The sequence below is a fragment of the Echinops telfairi genome, unplaced genomic scaffold (genome assembly GCF_000313985.2).
Source record: "Echinops telfairi isolate 266 unplaced genomic scaffold, ASM31398v2 ScPeMD7_1;HRSCAF=3_0, whole genome shotgun sequence".
Taxonomy (NCBI): domain Eukaryota; kingdom Metazoa; phylum Chordata; class Mammalia; order Afrosoricida; family Tenrecidae; genus Echinops; species Echinops telfairi.
In genome coordinates this window covers 16,423,366-16,446,100 of record NW_022103896.1, presented here as the reverse complement: position 1 = coordinate 16,446,100, position 22,735 = coordinate 16,423,366, and the positions used below count along the sequence as shown (strand labels likewise).

Here is a 22,735-nt window from a genome sequence, read left to right as displayed (position 1 = left end):
AGATGGAAACTAGAAACACAGGGAATCCAGGACAGATGATCCCTTCGGGACCAGTGGTGTGAGTGGCGATGCTAGGAGGGTGGAGGGAGGGTGGGTTGGAAGGGGGGAACCAATTGCAGAGATCTGCATGTGACCTCCTCCCTGGGGGATGTACAGTGGAGAGGTGGGTGAGGGGAGACGTGGGACAGGGCAGGATATGACAGAATAATGGTTTGTGAATTGTCGGGGGTTTGTGAGGGAGGGGGCAGCGGGGAGGGAGGGGAAAAAAATGAGGACCTGATGCCAGGGGCTTAGGTGGAGAGCAAATGTTTAGAGAGTGATGAGGGCAATGAATGTGCGGATGTGCTTTACAACATTAATGTATGTGTGCATTGTGATAAGAGTTTTATGAGCCCCTAATAAAATGATTAAGAAAAAACAAAGCGTAAATTCTCAATGGAAATCAAGACTTTGCAAACACACGTGACATCATAAAATATTATTAAAAAGTACTAGTGTTATCAAGTGGTACAAAGAGTATCTAAAAGTTAAAAAAGGTTCCATTTGGTAGGCATTATCAACCAAACAAAAAATCCCAATTATTTTATGCTTAAAATACCAGGATTTCTATTGAATTCTAAACACATTATATATTATGGAGAACAACAGTAAAAATAACCTCCATGTCTTTGTCATGCAGGTTCAACAGTCAAAAGGATTCTTTTTTGACTCTACCACCAGTGTCTGTAAAATAGAGCCAACCTCACACCTATCATTCCAACCATAAATATTTCCAGAACCTATTTCATGTGCATATTTATAAGAAAGTAAATATGTTTTGGAACTGATTGTTGTAGCAATTGCACAAGTATGCGTGATCTACTTGAATCATGGAATGTTATGACATCTTTGGCTCTTCCCTTTGGTTTGTCAGTATTCAGTGCAATGAAATCATGACTCAGCAACTTCTGAGGCGACTAACGGGATACATTTTTAAAGTATCCATGAAATGCATGTTTTTATGTATTTTACATATTTCAATCTATTGTGGTCATTATTATTTTTGATGCTCCAATTATCCCATCTTTGGTCAACAGGAGCCCCTTAAAAATTGGCTGCTGTGCCATCGTCATATACCACCATACTTTTGGAGTTGCCTCTCATTCTGGGTACAGGAGGAACTAATTACGACTGGATTATCAGTTTGTAGGTTTTTTTGTGTCCAGAGTCAAGAGTTTTTGTAAAATAAATTCAAGATTGATACTTAAAATCAAAAATAAAAATTCTAGTTTTAAGTAAATCTTTTATGTTTCTTTTTTTAAAGTTGAAAATCTTTTTAAAAAAAATCTTGTCTCTTAATGACAATACATGACTAATGATTTGCATTATCTTATATTGTTATTGTTAACAAGAAGATACAGAAAACAGGTAAGAGCGGTTGATTTCCCCCCCTTAAGATATATCCCAAAATATATTGAAAGCTAATATTTCAAAGTTACTTGAAAAGAATTCTCCTAGAATGTTTATACTACCCACTTAAAAGGTAGCTCATTTCTGTTTCAGTTTCTTCTTAAATTGTTCTCACTGCCAGTGAGACAAGACTGACTCATAATGACGCTATAGGACAGAGCAGAATTGCCCCAGTGAGTTTCTGAGACTTTAACTGTTAACTGTTGATGGGAGTAGGAAGTCCTGTCTTTCGCAGCCAAACTCATAACCACTACACCACTTATGTAAAGTATTTATATGGTTCCAAAAGCAGAGCTATAAAACAAAATAAGCTCAGAGAACTACCTTCCATCCTTGTTCCCTGTGCCTAAATCTCTCACATCCCTTTGTTGTTAGATGCCATCGAGTCAGCTCTGATCCATAGCCACCCGATGCACAACAAAATGAAAACAATGCATGGTCCTTCCCCGTCCTCACAATTGTTTCTATGCCTGAACCCACTGATGCAGCCACTGTGTCAATCCATCTCATTCAGGGCCTTCCTTGATTTTGTGGCCCTTTATCAAACATGAAGGCCTTCTCCAGGGACTTGTCTCTCCTGACAAGGAAGTATGTAAGACGAAGGTTTGCCATCCTTGCCAGGAGCACTCTGGCCTTACTTCTTCCAATACAGATCGGTTTGTCCTAACAGTTCATGGTACTTCCAGTATTCTTCTCCAGCACCACAATTCAAAGGCATCTAATCTTCTACAGTCTTCCCTATTCAATGTCCAACTTTCACATGTATATTATACAATGGAGAATACCCTAGAAGTCTCTATATAGCACACTCTCTCCAGATATATACACACAATTCAGATTTGTAGTTTACTTTTCTGGGTTTTCTCATTTGTTTTTTAGAAATAAGCAAATACATAACTGTGTATGTCTTAGAGAGATTTCCTAAAAATTAATTTTTACTCTAAAGGTCTTTAGTACAAAACAAATAGAAAGACAATAAATTTCTTTTAAGAAATACTTAAGATATGAAGTTTTTGTTGGGTAAAAGTTTCCTATTTTTTCTTGCTAAAAATCTCCAATGCCTTTAAAATTGCACCCAAATCCACTAAGTGGTGGTGAGACAAGTCCATCATAGATAAAAAGTCTGTAAGATTACTAGTAGGAGAAGTAGAGATGAACTTTTTACCTACCACTGTCATTCACTCTGAGCTATTGTACATATATAAAGTTAAAGGCAGCTACCAGAAAATAGTAAATACTGTTAGGTGTTAGAAATGTCAAAATCTTAAGTAAGTGTGGTGAAGAAGGCTGATGGTGCCCAGCTATCGAGAGATATAGCGTCTGGGGTCTTAAAGGCTTGAAAGTAAACAAGCGGCCATCTAGCTCAGAAGCAACAAAGCCCACATGGAAGAAGCACACCAGCCAGTGCGATCACATGGTGTCAAAAGAATCAGGTATCAGCATCATCAGAACAAAAAAATCTTACCACAGTGAATGAGTGGGGGAGTGCAGAGTGGAGACCCAAAGCCCACTTGTAGGCCACTGGACATCCCCTTACAGAAGGGTTTCGGGGAGGAGACGAGCCAGTCTAGGTGTGATGTAGCAACGATGAAAAATACAACTTTCCTCTAGTTCTTAAATGCTATCATGATCCCAATTCTATCTTGCAGGTCTGGCTAGACCAGAGGATGTACACTGGTACAGATAGGAACTGGAAACACAGGGAATCTAGGGAGGATAATCCCTTCAGGACCAGTGGTTGTGAGTGGCGATACTGGGAGGGTAGAGGGAGAGTGAGTTGGAAAGGGGGAACCGATTACAAGGATCTACATGTGACCTCCTCCCCCCTGGGGTAGGGATAACAGAAAAGTGGGTGAAGAGAGATGTTGGACAGGGCAAGATATGACAAAATAATAATTTGTAAATTATCAAGGGTTCACGAGGGAGGGGGAAGCTGGGAGAGAGGGGAAAAATGAGGACCTGATGCGGGGGGCTTAAGTGGAGAGCAAATATTTTGAGAATGATGAAGGCAAAGAATGTACAAATGTGCTTTATACAATTGATGTATGTATGGATTGTGATAAGAGTTGTATGAGCCCCTAATAAAACGATTAAAAAAATTATCAAGGGTTCATAAGAGAGGGGTGGGAAGAAAAGAAAAATGAGGAGCTGATTCCAGGAGCCGAACCAGAAAGCCAGTGTTTTGAGAATGATGAGGGCAACAAATGTATAAGTATGCTTTACACAATTGATGTATGTACAGATTGTGATGAGTTGTATGAGCCCCAATAAAATGATTATAAAAAAGAAATGTTAAAACCTATTAATCATACTACATCCTAAACATAATACAATAATGGCACACAAATATTAGTTACTCCAAATTAATTAAGTTCAGGTCTGGTACAGTGAAAACAAACTGGAACTAACGATAATCGGATTCTTCTTGGGGCATCAGTGTGCTAGAAAATGCTCCCTTAGGTAAGCAACTTATTGTGGAGGGATGGCAGTTTACTTGTCTTTACAATGAAGAAGCTAAGCTACTGTTAGAATCTTAAACTAGTCATGTCTTAAGAGAGTGCTTTAAGAGCTGACAATGTTTAAAGGATACTTAAGAATGTGAATGTAATCCCGCTAGATCAGGGGATGTACACTGGTACAGATAAGAGCTGGAAACACACGGAATCCTAGACAGATAACCCCCTCAGGACCAATAATGGCAGCAGCGCTACCAGGAGAGTAAGGGGAAGGTGGGGGGAGAAAGGGGGAACTGATCACAATGATGTACATGTAACCCCCTCCCTGGGGGACGGACAACAGGAAAGTGGGTGAAGGGAGACATAGGTCAGTCTAAGACGTGAAAAAATAATAATAATTTATAAATTATCAAGGTTTTGTGAGGGAAGGAGTGTAAAAAAAATGAGGAGCTGACATCAAAGGCTCTAATAGAAAGAAAATGTCTTGAAAATGATGATGGCAACATATATACAAATGTGTTTGGAATATGATTGGGGGAGAAAATGTGGTTTAACTCTGAATATTTCATTGGGATGCTACACAATGAATGTTGCTCTACAGCCCGTACATTTTTAGTTGATATTTAAAAAAATCATTTCATTGGGCGCTCTTACAGATGTCTTAACATTGCATAACAGTGCATGAATGTATGTATGGATTGTGATAAGAGCTTTACGAGAACCCAATAAATTAAAAAAAAGAATTTGAATGTAAAAATGTTTTTAATGTTCAAAGCATATTTATTTACTAAGTATCTTTGAAGCTGGCATTACATAAATTGATTTCAACAAATAAATTGTTAATGAAAAACTGGTATACAATGTACTACTTGTCTGTTAAATAAGCAGTATTTACAAGTTGAGGAACAAAGAGGTTTTTCATTAAATGTAGGGGCTTTACTGATACCAAGGGGCTCATGTAGAAAGAAAATGTTTTGAAAATGATGGCAGCATCTGTTTAAGTTTGCCTGATGTAACTGATTTATGGATTGTTATAATGTCTGTAATAGCCTCCAATAAAATGATCAATTAAAAAAAGTCAAGAAAGGGAATCTATTAAAATGAGAGGGAAATTATGTGAGTTTTTTAAAACTAATACAGTGACAAAGAAAGTAGGGAAGATATGGCAATCAATCAATCAATCAATAAGGGTTCCTGGGGAGAAAGGTGGGAGAGGGAGGGGATAAAGAGGAACTGATATCAAAGAGTTCACAAGAAGAAAGAAAATGTTTTGAAACTGATTGTATTAGCAATTGTACAATTATGCTCGATTCATTTGAATTATGCAATGTTAAGACATCTGTAAGAGCTCTCAATAAAATTATTTTTTAAAATATCAACTAAAAATGTACGGGCTGTAGAGCAACATTCACTGTGTAGCATCCCAATGAAATATTCAGAGTTAAACCACATTTTCTCCCCAAATCATATTCCAAAATGTTAGTGTGCTTACTTGCTTGCTGAGTCTCGGCCTATCTAATCTTTTCAGCTTTGGTGCCTCTTCTCTTTTCCCCGAGATGGATTACATCTGGCCTGCCTATCTACCAAAATCTTCTGCCAATGCCTCTGGTCACAATCACCAAAAAGGACCTTCAGGTTCCAGTTGTGCTTTTTTATTTCTGGGTATGCATTCATTAATGCTTGAGCATCGTCAGGAGTCTTAAATCTTGCTTGCCTGGCATTCTGTATCTCCTTCTAGCACATCAACAAAACAACTTTTGAGATGGCTGCCAAAGTATACATGAGATCCACTGAGAAATTTCAAACTTTAGATTTTGCTTCAAGTTAAATCTGAGAGTCTTGAGCAGGGGTCCTCAAACAGGGACCACATGCAGCCCGCCGAGGATATTTATCTGGCCCATTGGGTGTTTTTGCCCCGTCTTGTTTTTTACTTCAAAATAAGATATGTGCAAACTATAGTCGGGCTCTCCAACGGGTCTGAGGGACAGTGAACTGGGCTCCTGTTTTAAAAGAGGACCCCTGATCTTGAGTATAAAATTTGAGAATGAATAGTACTTCCATAATATATTGGAGCTAAAATCAGATGGTCAAGATCTTAAGTTTGGGCATGCAGTCAACCTGCCCCATCATAGCTAGTCCCCACATTCACTCCTAGCCTGCCTCACTCTTTTGCCTTACCTGCCTGCCCTCGGAGTATTTAAGTTCTCATCAAGAGTCAAATCTTCTGTAAACAAGATATGAAAAGTGTTGTTTCAGAACACTTCACCCCCCATGTAGTAGCTACATAATCCGGTGTCAATTTGGACTTGAGAGGATTAAGAGCGAAGAGGTGGAGTTTAGTCTGTCAATCGGGTCATAGCCAACGATGCCTCTGTGTAGGCATGGCATTCTCCTGAGAATTCTGGGAACTTTTTTTCCTCCTTGGAGGCAGAAGACACTTGTCTCTCTCTCTGCTCACTCGCTTGGAGACTCTCTACTGACAAGACACATGGCACTATGCTGATAGACCCCTTGCCCTGGGAACTGAAGGAGCCACGTGGAGACCCCTGCCAGCGCTGAGATGCTTACAATGCCACTGGATCCAAAGACTTTCTACCCACTGGCCTGTGATCGTCCTGAATTCTGTTTCATTGCATGTGTTTCATGAGTCTGAAGAGGACATTATAGATTGGTATCAGACATATAAGCTAATATCAGACTTATGGGCTTGGACTGGATGAGTTTCTTACTGTACAATTACCCTTTATATAAAACTTTATCTTATATACAGATGAGTTTCTATGGATTTGTTTCTCTAGTCTACCTAGACTAACACACCCCAGAATAGGTTTGCTTTTTACTTTTTGTACAATAGGAAGACCTGAGAATGCTGGAACCTATTTAAAATAGAAACAAACCAACCAGAGAAGGAAAATACAAACATTTTCCACTAAAACGAGCAATAGAAAAATGGTAGATGGCTGAAAACTTTGCAAGACCTTGAAAAACAAGGGAGTCTGGTTGAGTTTCAGCTTACAGGTTTTCCTGTACCTACCAGGATTCTACTACCAAACACTCATGGGGACCCTGTCTAGGACAGAGCAGAATGGTTTCCAAGGTGATAAATCCTTACAGAGGCAGAAAACCACATTTTCCTCTCATGGAGTCCCTAATATATTCAAAATGTTTATCTTTCAGTTTTCAATCAAGCACTTAACCACTGTGCCACTAGGGACTTGGGACCAACTCAGTGTCAAAGGGTATAAGTGCTTCCAAAAACCAAAATCACTACTTTTTAAAGTTTCTTTCACCAAAGTTTTCTCTCTCAAGCATTATGAAATACAGCTGAGAATATAGAAAGAAAGGCTGAATGCCAATGAGCTAGTTTTACCTGTGAATTTGATCTTGCCTGCTGGATCGTACTGGAGCCAGGCCATCAATTTCATCAAAGAAAATAATGGATGGGCGCATCTGATAGGCCTAGAAAGTAGGTCCATCAGTCCATGTTACCACAAATGGTCTCAATGACATCAATTTAACAGAAGAGTTTTAAGGATTCAGATTAAATTATTATAGTATATAGTTTTATACTACTTGGTTTTCAATGGGAAATATTCAGTTAATTTAAGATGGTTATATTGCTACAGTTATTGCTCACACAAGAAATCTCTTTTAATGACCAATTTATAAAACAAGGCAAAGAAAGGCGATGTGAGATTCTTGCTTGTGTCTGGATAAGAAAGCATCACTGAGCAAGATTCCAGTTTTATCTACTTTTGTATAATTACAATTAAGAAGTTCCAACAAGGGATTAAAAACATCTGCAGCAGCAGATCTCTGTCCACCAGAATGCAGTCTCTGACCATGTGCTGTCCCTGTGACCTGGGATATGCAATGGAAAGCCATTCAAGGCAGTCCTGTTTTTCAGCTACTGGGCAGAGACATAATACAATGCACTACACGGTCTCTTTAAATGTGACACCACTCAAAAAAAAAAAATGTGACACCACTCTCCAGGCATGAGACAGACACCAAAGAATTCAATTCAACTATTTCTTTTTAAATTTTACTATAAAGTTTTTCATTAGAGTTCAGTGTTCTCCAGATATAGCAAGAAAAAAGCTTTACAGTTTGCCCAATTCTTTAGAATCTGTATGAAAAAAGATTAAATAAAATATTTCTCTAATCTTTAAACTCGCGTCAACATAGATTATGGAATTCCCCATCGAGATACATGTGAATATCATACCTGGTCAAACAGCAAGCGGAGCTGTCTTTCGGATTCCCCTACCCATTTGCTCAGACAGTCAGCCCCTTTCCTCATGAAAAATGCCACTCTCTTACTCCCCTGGCTGCATTCATTGGCAAGTGCTCTAGCAACCAGAGTTTTCCCAGTTCCAGGAGGACCATAAAACAAACAACCTCTGTGAAAGAATACACAATCTTTTAGTACTACAATAAAAAGTTTATTTATAGACAAAATTTTAAATCAAATGGGGAACCACTTTTACAAATTCACTTAGTGAAAAGTAAAAAGAAAGCAACTGAAGCAGTTTCAATCCATAAAACATGAGCATTCATATTGAAGCTGTAAATAAAACCTTTTAGTTGGAACAGATTTTCTTATATTTGTTCATCATGTTCTTATACTGTCTGAATAGAAATCATGCTTAAAAACACTTGATAGTTTAATTTAAAACAGACATCATGGGAAAGTACAGCAAATTTCATCTAGAACAGTGGTTCTCAACCTTCCTAATGCTACGACCCTTTAATACAGTTCCTCATGTTGTGGTGATCCCCAACCATCGGAAATATGTTTTCCAATGGTCTTAGGCGACCCCTGTGAAAAGGTCGTTCAACCCTCAAAGGGGTCGTGACCCACAGGTTGTCATTTCATCCCCAAAGGGGTCGCAACCCACAGGTTGAGAACCGCTGATCTAGAAGCTTCAGGGTCAGTGACAGGACCATCAAGAGTTTAATAAGAAAACATACTAAAAATGAAGAGGGGCAATTCTATCTTAGAAATCGGATTAGAATAGAACATGCACACTGCTACAACACAAGGAATCCAGGATAGATAAACCCCTCAGGGGCAACAATGAGGGGTAGAGATACTAGTAGGATTAGGGCATAGGGGGGTGGGGGGTGGAGAAAGGATAATTGATCACACGGATCAACCTAGAACCCCCTCCCAGGGGGAAGAATAATGGAAAAGTGGGTGAGGGCAACAGAGGACGATGTAAGATATGGAAATATTAATCTATAACTTATCAAGGGTTTGTGAGGGAGGGTTGGGGGGAGGAAGGGGGAAGAAATGGAGAGCTAATATCAGGGGCTCAAGTGGGAAGAGAATGCTTTGAAAGTGATGATGGCGGCATATGTGCAAATGTGCTTGACACACTGGATGAATGTATGGATTGTGATAAGAGATGTAAGAGCCCTCAATAAAAGTATTAAAAAAATGAAATGAAGAAGGGAAGAAAATAGTATAGGAGAGAAAATAAATAAAATAGAAAATTATGAAACATTGACATAATTAAATCCAGAAGGAAAAATGACAAAGAAGCCATTAAGAAAAAGAAACAATCAGACAAACAAGTGGAATAGGATGTATTTTTGGAAGCTTCCACAACTCAAAAAAAAGTTATAAAATATTTTTAAATGGGTAAAGGGCTTAAATAGGCTTTTCTCCCAAGAAGCCATACACATAGTCAATAAGCACAAGAAAAGATGGTCAAGAGTGTTAGTCAATAGAGAAATACGAATCAAAGTAACATCCAGCTCTCACTTCCTGCTCACTAGCATGGCTATCATTACAAAAATAAAAACAAGTTGGCAAGGCTATGGAGAACTGGCACCCTTATGATTTGTTGGGGGTTTGTGGAATAGTATGTGGAACCACAGTTTGGTGGTTCCTCAAATAGGTAAAGAATTACTGTGACCCAACAATTCTGCCCCTACCTAAGTACCCAAAGACTTAGAAGCAGAAACTCAAACAGACCCAGGTATGCTTTTGCTCACTGAAGCATTATTCACACTGGTCATGAGATGAAAACTACCCAGTGTCCATCAACAGATGAATGGATAAAACAAGCTGTGGTACATATGCATGATGGGATATTAGTAAGCCATAAAGCGAATGAAAATTCTAATATGCTCTGTGATGCATGGATGAACCTGAAAAGGTTATTGAATTAAGTAAAACACACACAACAAATATTGTAAGATCCTATTAATATGAAATACCTAGAATTGGAAAATGTACAGAAACAAGAGTTTGTCATTTTAAACCCACAATTCAGTGACATTAATTACATTCACCATGTTGGGCTACCATCATCATTATCCATTTCCACAAGTTTTACATCACAAGAATGTGTTTAACCAAGACACATCTATAAACCCAGATCACTTTAGGTAAATCTAGGAAGCAGATCTCATCAATTAGAAACCAATGCAGGAAAATCATCCCTACGATGATGGTGATGGAAAGGCCCTAAACCAGTGGCGCTCAACCTTCCTAGTGCCGCGACCCTTTAATACAGTTCCTCATGTTGTGGTGACCACCCACCCCCACCATAAAATTTTTTTGGTTGCTACTTCATACCTGTAATTTTGCTACTGTTATGAATTGGGAAACCCCTGTGAAAGGGTCATTCAACCCCCAAAGGGGTTGCGACCCACAGGTTGAGAACCGCTGCCCTAAACTGAACTCGTACACCTGATTAAGAATCACTAATTTAGAGTGAAGCAGGAGAATAAAGGCTCCAAGAAGGATCTGTCTAAAAGCAGATTACACAATAGGTTTGACTGAGAAGAGTTTGAGTTGAGGAAGACTTTGCCGATGAATTGATTATCCCCAAATCAATCCTGTTGCTGGTGAGTCAATTCCCATCATAACAACTCTGTAGGACAGAGCAGAACTGCCCAGTCGGGTTTCCAAGGCTGGAAAGAGGTTACCACAACTTTCTCTCAGGAAGCAGATAATGTGTTCAAACTGTCAACCTTTCAGTTAACAGAAGGGTGCTAACCACTATTCCACTAGGACTCCATTAGTTAATGATCACCAAAATAAAAAAAATCAAATCTACTGTTCATGAGTCAATTCTAACTCAATGACCTTACAGGGGCCTATAGGGTTCTTATAGAAGTGCTCCATAGGGTTCTTGACAATGTTAATTGTTAGGAGAGCAGACAGCTTCATCTTTCCCCCTCAAAACAGTTAGTGGGTTTAGGTTTGAACTGTTGACCTTGTGGCTAGCTAGCAGCTCAATGATCAACCTGCAGCACCACTAAAGCTCCTTGAATTGATGGTAAGCAACCACAAAACACACACACACACTATTCCAAGTGAACATTAAAGTTGTGGGAATGAGGAGTTGTAGAGGAAAGGAGAGGTACTGTACATGGCTCAGCTGTACACAAACCTGACATAGTCATAAGGCAAATACTGAAAGGCGATTCAACAATTTAAAAGGCATGGACAACAGACAAGAAGTAAAGAGAGACAACGGACAGTGCAAGACATGAAAAAATAACAATAATTTATAAATTATCAAGGGTTCATGAGGGAGAAAAGGAGGGATAGGGAGGGGGAAAAATGAGGAACTGATACCAAGGGCTCAAGTAGAAAGAAAATGCTTTGAAAACGATGATGACAACATATGTACAGATGTGCTTGAGACAATGGATGTATGCATGGATTGTGATAAGAGTTGTATGATCCTCCATGTCGGACAGTGTAAGACATGACAAAATAATAATTTATAAATTATCAAGGGCTCATGAGAGAGGGAAGGAGTGGGGAGGGAGGGAGAAAAATGAGGAGTTGATGCCAGGGGCTTAAGTGAAGAGCAAATGTTTTGAGAATGATGAGGGCAATGAATTTACAAATGTGCTTTACACAACTGATATATGTATGGATTGTGATAAGAGTTGTATAAGCCCCCAATAAAATGGCAAACAATAAGACTTAAAAATATATATATATAACTACTGGGAGCCGATGAAGCAAGCAAAGAATGTACGTATGTGGGGGGTGGGAACAGTAAAGCTGCAAACTACCACTGCTTATAGGAAGTCTATTGGTTATGGCCAAAACACTGAAGAATCAGGAACAGTGGATATGTTCCAATGGTTTTCCAATAGCTAAATGAGTTAGTTAATTGTGCCAACCTGGCCGATAATCACATGTGGGGCTAATTGAAAGGCGGAGGGATAAATGGGTGGTGAGCTTCGCCTTTCTAGTTCTCGGGTCTCTTGCTTTGTGATGGTCTCACCAGGGTGCAGCTGCCTTAGCAGTTCCCTGCTTCAGCTTGCAAGACTGACTTCCTACAAGACATCCCCAAGGAGAAGCCACATGGACTTGTCCCGATGCAGCCCTGGGTGCTGGAGCAGCCGTGTGGAGACCCCTGCTAGTGCTGAGATGCTTATTCGTTCACTGACTCAGCTTTCCTCCTGCAGTCGGCATCATTGCCTCTGTTTCATGAGGTGGAGGACTTTGTGTACTGGTGTTGGGTTAATGTTGGACTTGTGGGCTTGGGCAGCATTGGGTTGGGATGTTTTCATGATGCACACTTTCTTTACATAAAACTGTCTTATACATGAGTTGCTGTGGATTTGTTTCTCTAAAGTACCTAGACTAATACACTAAAGAAGCTGAGGGTTGTTTCTGGGGAGTTGAAATTAGGGATGGGGAAAGGTGGAGGAGGGATAGCTACCATGTTTCTTTCTAAGGCTTACTTTCACTATGTACATTTCTTGATGCAAATTTAAAACCAAGTTTTAAAAATGAGAGAAGTAAAGAATAGTACAAGTGGGAGGAATTTCATTAAATGTTTGAAAAGCCACGGAAAATGATTTTTAAAGGTTTTTCATGTTAAACATGAAAATAAAAAATATTCAAAGCTCCCAAGACCTTGCAAAAGTGTAAATTAAATCGCAAAATCAAAACTCACTGCCATCAAATTGACCGACTCATAGCAAACCTACAAATTACCATAGATCTGAAAATTTTCAAAAAAAGCATTATCTTTATATACAATAGTAATTCAGTCCAGATCTTGATTAAAATAAAAACTATAATTAAATTACCTTGGAGGTTGAATTTTGAATTTTTCAAAGACTTCCGGATAAAGTAATGGAAAAACCACCATCTCTTTGAGAGCTGCAATATGATTAGACAGGCCACCCACAGTATCAAACCGTACCTGGTAAGAGAGGGGCAACATTGGCATTCTTAGATGTGAAATCAAAATTAAAATGTCATCCAGCCCCAAATTCTGTCTAACTCATACAGAGTCAACTCATGAATACTAGTTTGGGCCTGAAGTTAAGACAAGAAGTAAGAAAGTCTTATGAAGGTTCAACTTTCTAACAAAAAAACAAACAACCCATCCACAACAGGTCTCCTTTTAATGTTAAAACTAACAAGAACGAATTAGCAATATTGTAGCTCAAGCAATATACATTTCAAAAACAATACTCACTGAAGAATCTAGTTGCATTGGATCGACATCAGCAAGGCTTGCTCCAATTTTCATTCGATCTTTATAAATTCCTTTCAATTCCTCTTTCCGAAAATTGAGTGGAAGGCACCTACTGAAAAAGAACTTTTTAAAAATAAATAAAACACCCATCAATTCCCTCTCTGTTCCCCAATTCTATGTTAGATTATGAACATTTTCTTGTAGGAATTTTAAAAAATCTGAGCTGAAGCAATCTTGTGTATGCATTTCAACTTCACTTTATTTGTAGGTGAGAAAACTGAGGCCCAGAAGTGTTACAAATGAAAATCTGTTAACAAGATGTCCTGAGTACCCTTAAGTAACCTACAGTGGAGAACTCACAGTGACAAAACATATGCTAATGGCCCCATCTAATATACTCGTATAGTGTTTACCATTTTCCAGACATTGCGTTGTGCTTTACATCTAATAAATTCTCAAGTCTAAGGGGTAGGTACTATTATGTTCCCTATTTAAAAGAAGATTGGGGCACAAAGAGATTCACTAATTTTCCCAAGGTCTCACAGTTAAGTAGCAGAACCCTGACGTATACGAGTACTTCTGCAGGCCAAGCTGGCTCTAGACTTTTAACAACTCTGCTACACTGCCCTTCAGCCAGATCTTGAGGACCCACCAGCACCTAGATCCATCCACATCAATTCCACAAGAATGCTTAACTACTTTCCAAACCAGTATGGTAGGTTATTACAAAGAACACACCTAGAAGAACCAGCTCACTCTATATATAAAAAAGGAAAACCAGTATGTGAGAGGCTAGAAAGTCTAAGCATGACTGTAGTGACTGAGCATTAGTGAAAGCATGCCCAGCTGATCACAGTGACAATTTCTGCTGGCCCCAGATGTCAAGGAATTTCTACAGTAAAATCATTTGATTGACAAGTTTTCAATTTTGGTTTTTAAAAGGGTGTTTCTTAAAGAATTCATGATAAAAGTATAACTACACAATAATAACACATAGGATTAACTTCAAATATACAGCTAAACCCCCCAAAATCAAAGCCATTGCCATGTGTTGATCCCAACTCAAATGACCCTACAAGGCAGAATCTGACTGCCCTGTAAATTTCCTTAGCCTGCATCTTTATAGAGGCAGATGGCTACATCTTTATTCCACAGAGAAGCTGGAGGGTTCAAGCTGGTGACTTGTCAGTTAGCAGCTGAGTGCTTCATCATCACTACACTACCAAGGCTCAGAGTAATCAAAGCACAGAGCGCTCAGGTAATCCAATTCTTGTCTGTCCAATAGGAAAAAGCTGCAAGTCACAAATACAATCTTAAATTTCTTATTAGTCACATAAAAAATGAAATAAATCTTAATAATGTATTGTTTTTATCCTAATATCTAAAATATTATCATCTTAATTAGTGTATATATTTTAAATTGAGGTTTTTTCCCTTTTTTAAGAAAAGCAAGGTTTTTGAGATATAAGTTTGTTTTTGCACTTACTAATCAAAACACCCAAACTCACTGCCATCGAGTTGATTCAAAACCTGTGGGTTTCAGAAAATTTCATCTTTCTCCTGAGGAGCGGCTGGTGGTTTCAAACAGCTGACCTTGTGGGTAGCAGCCCAACATGTAACCACTATGCCCCCAAAGCTCCTACTTTTGCACTTAGAGCACAACTCAGTTTAAACTAGCCACACCGTGAGTGTTCAAGCCACATGTGAACCAAGCAGCCCTCACATGATACATGACAGAGCTCAGCTGGTTTGAATACCCCTGGAACGTTCCAATTGCTTCATCACGGACTGTGCTCTGATTCCATTTCATCACTAGGATTTATCACCCACATCTATAAAGTGGGAAATCATCCTTTCCCTGTTCATTTCATTATTATTGAGAAAATCATATGAATTGGTTAATAAACATGGGTTTAACAATGGAAGTATAAAAACAGTTATTAAATTAGTCAACTCTAGTTTTCCTCAAGAGTTCTAAAATTAGAATGTGCTATAACTGGGGGGGAAATTGAACAGAAAAAAACAAAAAAGCAAACAAAATCATTTATTTCCTCGTTTCAATGTTTATACAGCAGTCTAAGTTCAGTAATGGTCTCCAAAGAAAACTTGACCAGGGTCGAACCTATTCTTTAATTTCAGCTATAGGTATTTACCACAAGACAACACACTTATCTAAAATGATCCTATTAACCAACCTGTGCACATTCCCAAATTCTCCAATTTTCTCAGCAATTTAAAGCACAAATGTGGTTAGTGTACAAAGGCCTCAGCATCGTACTTGCCTGCTGATGGCTCTGTTACGGCTCCTTTTCCTGCGCCTCTCGAAGTGCTGCTCATCATCAGAAGAGGAAGAGGAAGTCGAGTCACTACTGTGGATTGCATGCCTTCGTCTACCGAGAGGAGGAAAGTGTCTGATGTCATGATGAGGAAAGATGTGGGGAAAAGGGCCCTAAGAGCCAAACATCAGTAAAACCCAGTGCTCCCAAAATCAAAACATCTGCCCAGTCACTAAAATTGCTTTTGAGGTTGACTCTTTTGAAGGGAACAAGAGATCTGGATACTGAGAAGTAGAGGCAAAATGACTGTAGGCTGCAGTAAGACTGGCCATCAAATGTTCATTAAGTTACTCTTAAGGAGAATGGCTGGGAAAAGATTATTACTCAACTGTCAATTCCTGACTTGGCACGCAAGCAGCTGTGTGAATGTGAATGTGAACGTGCTCCCCAACCCAGATGAGCCTCAGTATTCTCACTCACACAAAAAAAGGATAAAAATACTATCAAATTCTTGGGTCATTTGGTAGTATTAGAAAGATGTCAAGTGTTAAAATGAAATAAAATAATTTCTACCTTTGGCCAATAACAAAAGACCCGTCAAGTCCAAACCAAACCCATTGCATCAAGCTGATTTTGACTCAGAGCAACCTTAGAGGTTACCTATTTATCTGTAAATCATTTCGGAAGCACATGGCCACATCTTTCTCCTGTGGAGTGGCTGATGGGTTTGAACCACAGACCATGTGGCTAGAAGACCAATGCTTCTTCCCTAATGGCACCACCAGGATTCCTTAGAAGTCCCAGGGGAATGAGGGGGAAATAAAGTGGCAGGAAAAACTCTTTATCATCCATTTATTAGCTCAGGGTCCAGAGCTTTCCCTGAGTCAGAGTATAGTTATGTTAAAAGTAGGCGTTTCCAAAAATATTAAAAGTTCACAATCCATTAACGTAGGTGCAGAATTCTATCTAAAAAAAAAAAATTAAAAAAAGAATTCTATACCTAAAAACTCTGAGGGGGGGGGAAAGTATTCCCAATTAGCAGCAAAACATAACCTGAATTCTTGTTGAAGTAATTGATTGTTGCTATTTATCTCACTTACTATGATTATTCATACATTTTGATAAAGCATTATCAGTGTGTTTGACTTACGTGTCCCATACATTCTGGAGATAATAATATTACATACTATGTATGCAATGTTATTACTGTAAATCTTTATCAAAACAACAAAACATCTGAATTCTGTAAAACAGATGGTCCCAAGAGTTTTGGGTAAGAAGTGTGGAAACACACATATAAATGCTTAAATAATCCTCCACCCACCTACCCACTCAAACATACCAAATACCACTGCTGTGACAATCCTAAATTTTTATATGACAAGTTAACTTGTTTAATATTACCATTATGACAGGGTTTTAATTTCTTTATCTATTTACACAATTAAAGACTAGCTTTATACAATTGATAAAAGGAATGGATATTTCCCCGAGTGTTTCATGTATCAGCTGCCTGGCATATGATCTCATTTAATCCTAATAACAACTCTGCACCAGTACCTATTAGTAACTCATTTTACAGTCGAGGGGCTCATAGTTTAAATGCTTTGTTAAAATATTAGTCTGGCCTATTCTAATTCTATTTCAATAGCTAGCTAGCTGTCTATTCCAAGAATCCGCATTTTATATATGACTATACTAGTGATTTTCAGTTGTTTATTTCACAAACTACTACTGTTGTTATAAGGAAACGTTAACAAAATCTTGTGCACTGATATTAGATTTCCAATGATTGATTTGCAAAGTAAGGATTTTTAAACAACATCAAAGAGAGGGGCTTAAAAATTTCCTGGAATAGCTATTATTACTTTTAATTAAGAAAAGGTTTTCACACCTAAAGAAATAGACTTTGATGGTGACCAGGGGTAGGAGGGGCAAGGAGGAAAGGGAAAGTTTTAGGTTAGAGGGTAGACAGGTGTTAACCTGGGTGAAAGGGGCAATAACATCCAACAAGCGGAAGATGAGGAAGAAAAAGGTTGGGGTTGGGGAGTTGGGGGAAGAAACAGGGACAGTTTGATAAGCTGCTTAAATGAAATGGAAAAAAAAATCTTTTGAATGAAAAAAAGGTGACGTGATACGTAAACTCCCACCTAATCCACACACAAAAAAATTCATGGTAAAATTCCCTTATCTTTGAACTCTATATTTCCATGAACTTTTTGAAGCATCCTTACATACTTAACTCAAAAACCAAACCCATTGTACTCAAATTGGTTCTAACTCCTTTAGGTTAGCAGCTGAGTACTTAATCACTGTGCCACTTACGAAGGCAATTGTGTACACTAGAGACTGTTTGAAATGCTTAACACACATCAACTTGTCGAATTCTCAAACTATTATGAGACAACTTGCAAAAAGTCATTAAAAAGAGAGGCAGAGGCAAGCTCTGAGCCAAGGCAGGACTAGCCCTCGGTTCATGTTCTTAACAATTATTCCACAGTGTAGGAAGGCCATTATTCTTATTTTTAAAAAGACTCTAAACTCATATATACATTCTATTCATCTATACTAACAGCCAGTGAAAAATTGAGCAGGGATAAGCACTGGACTAGGTCTCTGAACCTCACACGGAAGCATCTGGTTACCAGTCCTAGCTCCTTAACAAGCAAGCCCATCAAAAGACAGATACCTATTTTGGAATACTGATGAAGCAAATGGGCTATTATGTTGCCTTATTATCCAAAAGGGCTAAATTTGGCCCAGAGATTACAAATTTGAAGCCAAACAATAAACCTTAAATTACAAGAGACTAGCAACCAGATGGAAGAGAATCCTGCATAAAAGCAGCACTTCAAAAGGAAGGGAGACCCTGCACTGTGGCTGCAGGGTTTCTGGATCATTTGCCACGAATACTAAGAGCAATGCTCAAATGATTCTTTGGACATACATTTTTGTCCCCGTGCCTAGGTAGTTCAGGTAGCTGGTCTCATGGAGAAAAAGTAAAATCGCTAAGCAAAATGACTACCATTATTAGGTTGTTGGCAAGAATGTTTAAAATAATTTTTAAAGGGCTATAATAAAAAAGTCAGATAATAACAAGAGATGCTGAAGATATGAAGCAAATTGAGTTCTCATACATTACAGGAAAAAGAGCTGGGCAGTTCCTTAACACCACGTTAAACAGAGTTTGGCCCAGGAACTCCACTCCTAGTATATACCCAAAAGGGGAAAACACACAAATGTCCACACAAAAACGTGTACATGAATGTGAACAGCAGCACTATCCATAATAGCCCATAGCAGAAACAGCCCAAATGTCTATTAGCTGATGAATGGTTCAATAAACTGTGGAACACAGAATACAATGAATGGAACATTGCTTGAAAACCAAAAGGAATGGAACACATTAAGTCCCAAGTAGGATCCACCCTTTAGTATATCTTTAAGTCAAACTTGTAGGTAAATTGGATTAAATGCATATAGTTCTTATTTAGGGCAATGAACGCGAACTCTTGTGGCACAAAGGTTAAAGCACACTGCGGCCAACAAATGGTTGGCAGTTTGAGCCCACCGGTTGCTCTGCAAGAGAAAGATATGGCAGCCTTCTTCCGTAAAGCAGACAGGGAAACACCTGTTCTATATTGAAAGTACCAGGGACTGTTAAAAGGAAAAACAGATCTGAATTGGAAGAAGTAAGGTCAGAGTGCTCATTAGAGGCAAGGATAGCAAGACTTCATCTTACATACACTGGACACACTGTCAGGAGAAACCAGTCTCTGGAGAAGGGCACTGTGTTCGGTAGGGTAGAGGGGCGGTGAAAAAGAAGGCAGCCCTGGACAAGATGAATCAACACTGGCTGCATCAATGGGCTCAGGTGTAGGAACAACTTTGAGGCTGGTGCAGGACCATGCAGTGTTTCGTTCTGTTGTGCATAGGGTCGCTAGAGGTTGGAGACCACAAATGGCAGTTAAAAACAATAATAATGACAGTTCTGTCCCATAACATCACTCACTATAAAGTGGAATCAACTCCACAGCAGTGGGTGGTTTGGTTTGATTCGCTAGGTCTGAAGCCTTTTCAAAGTTAAAAGCTGAATATGCAGCTAGTGAAGGCAATTGTGATGAAAAAACATGTTAGTTCAATCGTTTCAAAGGGAGGGCAAATTTACATGACATTAAATAGCAAATAGGAGTTGTCTACTAAGTCTGACATTTGTCATCCCAGGACTGCCTTGTATTCCGCTACAGATATCGTTGAAAACACTTTAAGTGAAAGAAGCTACACACAAAAGATTCTATTCATAAGAAATATTTAAAATAGGCAAATTTATAGTGGTTACTTAGGGCTAAAAAGATGGAGGGGTTTGGGGGATAACTGAAGAGTTCAGGGTTTCTTTCTGAAGAGATGAGCTTTTTCTCAAATAGGCAAACAGGCTGTAGTGTTGTTTACACAACCCCGTGAGTATATGAAAAGCTACGGAATTGTCCACTTTCAGTGTGTGGACTATAAAAGTATGTGAATTATCTCTTAATATAGCTCCTGTTAACAAGCACAGAACCAAAGTTCAGAGGGCAACAAAATCAACAACAGAGGATCATCAGGTCAAAGAATGTGACCTGTTTCTACTTCAACCAACATGTGTGGGAGTTTTTCATTAGCTTATGAGATGATGTGCAGGATCTGGTTAGTTCTTGAACTTGGCACACAGTAGGATACGGAACATTTGTTACAGTATTGCAACTAAGAACCCTCTGCAAGATAGAAAGTAGTTATGCAGGTGGTCAATGAACAGGCATGCTACTTTCAGAAGCATAAATCAAGTAATGATGGAAGAACTGAAATCTCAGAGTAACAGCCTCTCACTTCTACTGACTCTACTTTATCATGGTCAGCCCTGTCAGTTTGTCTTCTCAATCCTCCACCTTTCTCAGCTTCTGCAGAGCTTTCCATCAAGAAGAAATCTAGAATGTACACTGTGATTTTGACAGTTTGAAAATAAAATTAAGCATCTCAGTTTAGTCATAGTAATACTAGGGACACAAACACTGTTTCATATTTTGTTAGAAAAGGTGAATCTGTCAACACTTCACATCACAGCAGGATTGGACACTCTGCTGCTTTGATGACCTACTTACAGGAGTTATTCAAGACGTCAGTCTTATTTCTGGGCAAATAAATAGTATTGTTAGGGAAAAAGTAAAATTTCCCATACCAAGGTCATTTTTTCTCTGTTTTAATCTTCACCAACAAGCTCTGTCATTCATCAACTACCACAGTGCTACTGTTACCCTGACGGTTCTAATGCCTCAGAAAACATTCCATTACTCAGGAGACTGAGGAAGTAACCAGGGAAGTTCCTTCTTTGAGCTTAGATTTGTATAAACAACTCCAACCAATAAGTGGGCGTAAGAGGAAAAGAAACACATGAATAATTTGAGTATTCAATGAAAATGTCTGTGACAGTATGTGAAGACAAGACTAAATCTATACTCTTAATTTACTGTGAGGATGAAACAAGTCTATATAAATGCTTAACAAAGAATCAGGAGTACAACAAATACTAAATAAATGAAAGCTCTGTTACTAAGAACGTAGATCAATGGAACACACTAAGGTATTACCATGATATTTACTAACACTTCCTATTAGTGGAAGCAAAAGCAAAAATAAATCTATGAAAATAGGAGTTAGAACACTATAAGTATAGAGCTAAATTATCCAAAATGTAAAATTCTAGAATTCTCTATTAATATTTTCTAAAACTCTTAAAACTCTACCCTAAAATAGCCACACTTATGTTTTCATAAATAAATCACTATTTCAGACCCAAACCTGTTGGTGCGTTTACAATAAGGACTTCTGGGTCCCGTAGAAGACAGTCGATATCTTGGTCTTGCAGGAGAAGCAGGGCCACTATAAAATATGTTGGGCTTTCTTTGATGACGAGGTTCTATTAAAAAAAAAAAAGATATCTGCTTGAAATGCAAGTATATGTGAAGGTATTTTTACTCTTCATCAGGATACTTACAAAGGCCTTCCATGAAACTACTACTAAATATCTACTAGATTATTTTACTGCTCATGTTTTAAACCTCTATGTCTGCAGGGCTGCTGTTGAAAATAAGTACAATATAGATATTAACTCAAACACACAATGGCCACAACCATTATGATAGTACTTGGTGCCTAACAAGTGATTTTTCAGTCATGATTGTCTATGGTTCACAAGCACTGAGTTATAATGGTAATATAAATCAAAATCAGTTCTAGCTGGACAAACTGACAAATAGCCTAAATTAGAAAGCTGTGGAATCTAAAATATTTAATGGCAGGCATATAAAATTTCAAAATAACCCAATTACTTGCTTTAGTCAAGACTGCCATTTTTAACTTTCTCTGGAAGAAATAACTTCATGCAATTTTACGCTAGGTTTAGCAGACAACAGCTATGAATATTTGACAGTACCCTAATATAAAAATACTGGACACCAAGAAAGAATCAAAGAAGAGGGACAGTTAGGACAATGCTAATAAAACAATTAACATCATCTCCTAGAAAAAATGATATACACACTTACTTTCCAATGGAGCTTGGTAGTAAACAGTAGTTTTTCTCTGTCTGAGGTAATATCGTTTCTGATTATCTTCTTCTCCATCCTCTTCATCATCTTCTTCTTCTTCATCATCTTCACCATCATCATCATCTTCACCATCATCTTCATCTTCTTGGTCTTCACCCTCTTCAGAAGATTCTACAATTGAGAAATACTTACTTCCAAAAGGATAGTCATCAAAACACCAGCAATTTTTAACAGAGATGAGTGGGGCAGTGTCTCATCTATCTATTTATCTTTTAGATTGTTCATAGAATCTCTAGTTCTTTTACAATGTCAAATGAAGATTTAGAAAAAAAACCTAAATTTCTTCGCCACATTTGCTTATGCACCCATTTGTCTTCAGTGATCCCGTGCCCGGCTATCAAAAAGTATAGCGTCTGGGGTCTTAAAGGCTTGAAGGTAATCAAGCGGCCAACAAGCTCAGAAGCAACAAAGCCCACATGGAAGAAGCACACCAGCCTATGCAA

The 22,735-nt window shown here is 38.4% G+C and overlaps 1 protein-coding gene across 2 annotated transcripts in view; it reads right to left on the bottom strand.

The window, feature by feature from the left end:
- The window catches only part of ATAD2 (ATPase family AAA domain containing 2), a 56,094-nt gene that overhangs the window by 24,098 nt on the left and 9,261 nt on the right, over nt 1-22,735 (bottom strand). Inside the window, exons 6-12 of one of the 2 annotated variants that reach the window (XM_045285880.1) lie at nt 22,230-22,403; nt 21,484-21,601; nt 15,658-15,765; nt 13,376-13,487; nt 12,981-13,096; nt 8,134-8,308; nt 7,276-7,364 (exon numbers count right to left, since the gene is read on the bottom strand). In XM_045285880.1, the coding sequence (XP_045141815.1) occupies nt 7,276-7,364; nt 8,134-8,308; nt 12,981-13,096; nt 13,376-13,487; nt 15,658-15,765; nt 21,484-21,601; nt 22,230-22,403 (892 nt within the window). The remainder of the gene's footprint in view (nt 1-7,275; nt 7,365-8,133; nt 8,309-12,980; nt 13,097-13,375; nt 13,488-15,657; nt 15,766-21,483; nt 21,602-22,229; nt 22,404-22,735) is intronic. The other variant, XM_030888086.2, reaches the window with a different exon arrangement.